Source organism: Suricata suricatta, chromosome 12 (genome assembly GCF_006229205.1).
Source record: "Suricata suricatta isolate VVHF042 chromosome 12, meerkat_22Aug2017_6uvM2_HiC, whole genome shotgun sequence".
Classification (NCBI taxonomy): domain Eukaryota; kingdom Metazoa; phylum Chordata; class Mammalia; order Carnivora; family Herpestidae; genus Suricata; species Suricata suricatta.
In genome coordinates, this window is record NC_043711.1 from 10,178,852 (window position 1) to 10,181,650 (window position 2,799).

At 38.2% G+C, this 2,799-nt stretch overlaps 1 protein-coding gene across 1 annotated transcript in view; it reads left to right on the forward strand.

Annotated features, from left to right (window-relative positions):
* Positions 1 to 2,781, forward strand: part of LOC115274350 (olfactory receptor 7C1-like) — a 3,735-nt gene extending 954 nt beyond the window's left edge. Inside the window, exon 2 of the mRNA XM_029917811.1 lies at positions 2,769 to 2,781. Coding sequence (XP_029773671.1) covers positions 2,769 to 2,781 — 13 coding nt within the window. The remainder of the gene's footprint in view (positions 1 to 2,768) is intronic.
* The last annotated feature ends 18 nt before the right edge of the window (positions 2,782 to 2,799 follow it).

Sequence of the window (2,799 nt, forward strand, 5' to 3'; positions counted from 1 at the left end):
AAAGATAAATCAGGAAACTAATCCCATTCACAATTACACAAAAAGCCATAGAATACCTATGAATAAACCTAACCAAAGGTGTAAAAGTCCTCTTTGATGACAACCATACAAAGCTTATGAAAATTATTGAAGAAGACACAAAGAAATGGAAAAACATTCCATGCTCATCGGTCAGAAGAAAAAACATAGTTAAAATGTCATTACTACCCAAAGCAATGTACACATTCAATGCAGTCCCCATCAAAATTGCACTAGCATTCTTCTCAATGCTAGAACAAATTATCTTATAATACGTATGGAACCACAAAAAATTCCAAATAGCCAAAATAATACTGAAGAGGAAAGCCAAAATTGGAGGCATCACAACCCCAGACTTTAGCCTCTACTACAAAGCTGTCATCATCAACACAGTATGGTATTGGCACAAAAACAGACACTTGGACCAATGGAATAGAATAGAGAGCCCAGAACTGTACCCACAAGTGTATGGCCAGTTAATCCTTAACAAAGCAGGAAAGAGTATCCAATGGAAAAAAGACAGCCTCTTTAGCAGGTGGTGCTGGGAGAGATGGACAGCAACATGCAGAAGAATGAAATGAGACCACTTTCTTACACAATACACAAAAATAAACTCAAAATGGCTGAAGGACCTGAATGTGAGACAGGAAACCATCAAAATCCTAGGGGAGAAAACAGGAAATAGCTTCCTTGACCTTAGTCGCAGCAATTTCCTACTCGACCCATTCCCAAAGGCAAGGGAATCAAGAACAAAAATGAACCATTGGGACCTCATTAAGATAAAAGGCTTCTGCACTGCAAAGGAAACAATCAAAAAAACTAATAGGCAACTGACAGAATGGGAAAAGATAGTGGCAAATGGCATATCAGATAAAGGGCTAGTATCCAAAATATACAAGGAACTCACCAAACCCCATACCCAAAAAACAAATAATCCAGTGAAGAAATGGGCAGAAGACATGAATAGAAACTTCTCCAAAGAGGACATCCAGATGGCCAACAGGCACATGAAATGATGCTCAGCATCACTCAGCATCAGGGAAATACAAGTCAAAACCACATTGAGATACCACCTCACACCAGTCAGAGTCACTAAAATGAACAAATCAAGAGAGTATAGATGCTGGTGAGGATTTGGAGAAACGGACACCCTCCTACACTGTTTGTGGGAATGTAAACTGGTACAGCCACTCTGGAAAACACTGTGGAGGTTCCTCAAAAACCTATGGATAGAACTCCCCTATGACCCAGCAATAGCATGGCTGGGGATCTACCCAGGGGATACAGAAGTGCTGATGCATAGGAGCACATGTACCCCAATGTTCATAGTGGCACTTTCTACAATAGCCAAATCATGGAAATAGTCAAATCATGGAAAGAGTCTAAATGTTCAACTGATGAATGGATCAAGATGTGCTATATATATACCATGGAATACTACATGGCAATGAAAAAAAAATGAAATCTGGCCATTTGTAGCAAAATGGATGGACCTAGAGGGAGTCATGCTAAGTGAAATACATCAGGCAGAGAAGGACAGATACCATATGTTGTCACTCTTAGGTCTAATAGGAGAAATCTAATAGGAGATCATGGGAATGGGAAAGGGGGGATGGAAAGAGTTGGTGGGAGGGAGTGAGGCATATCATACAGACTTTTGAATGCTGAGCACAAACTGAGGGCTGAAGAGTGTGAGGGGTAGCAGAAGAGGGGTGATGGCCATGGAGAGGGGCACTTGTGGGGAAGAACACTGGGTGCTATATGGAAGCCAACTTAGTAATAAATGATATTTATAAAAAGAATGCTGTACTTTTTCAAATGCTTTTTCTGCAACTATCGACAGGATCATATGGTTTTTATCTATTCTTTTTTTAATGTGATGTATCACTTTGATGGACTTGCAAATATTGAACCACCCCTGTAACCCAGGAATGAATCCCACTTGTTCATGATGGATAATTCTTTTTATGTGCCATTGAATTCGATTTGCTTGTATCTTGTTGAGTATTTTTGCATCTGTATTCATTAGGGATATTGTTTTTAAGTTCTCTTTTTTTGTTGGCTCTCTATCTGGTTTGGGAATCAAAGTGTTGCCAGCTTCATAGAATGAGTCCAGAAGTCTTCCTTCTATTTCTATTTTTTGGAATAACTTGAGAAGGATAGGTGTTAACTCTGCTTTAAATGTCTTGTAGTACTCCCCTGGTAAGTCATCTGGCCTTGGGCTTTTATTCCTTGGGAGATTTTTGATAACTGATTTGATTGCTTCACTATTTATGGGTCTGTTCAGATTTTCTGTCTCTTCCCATTTGAATTTTGGTAGTGCATGTGTGTTTAGGAATTTGTCCATTTCTTCTAGATTGTCCAGTTTGTTGGCATATAATTTTTCATAGTAATCTCTGATTATTGCTTGTATTCCTGAGGGATAAATTGTAATAGATCCATTTTCATTCATGATTTTGTCTGTTTGGGTGTTTTCTCCTTTTTTTCTGAAAAGCCTAGCTAGAGGTTTATCAATTTTGTTTATTTTTTCAAAAAACCAAAGCTCTGGGTGTTATATGGAAACCAATTTGACAATAAACTATTAAAAGAAAAAAAAATCAACCCTTAGTGTCATTGATCTGTTCAATTGTTTGTTTATTTCTGCCCTGATCTTTATTATTTCTCTTCTTCAGCTGGGTTTGAGGTGCTCTTGCTGCACTAATTGTAGTCCTTAGGTGCTCTGTTAGATTTTGATTTTGTGCTTTTTTTAGTTTGTTGAAATAGGACTGGATTGCAATAAAC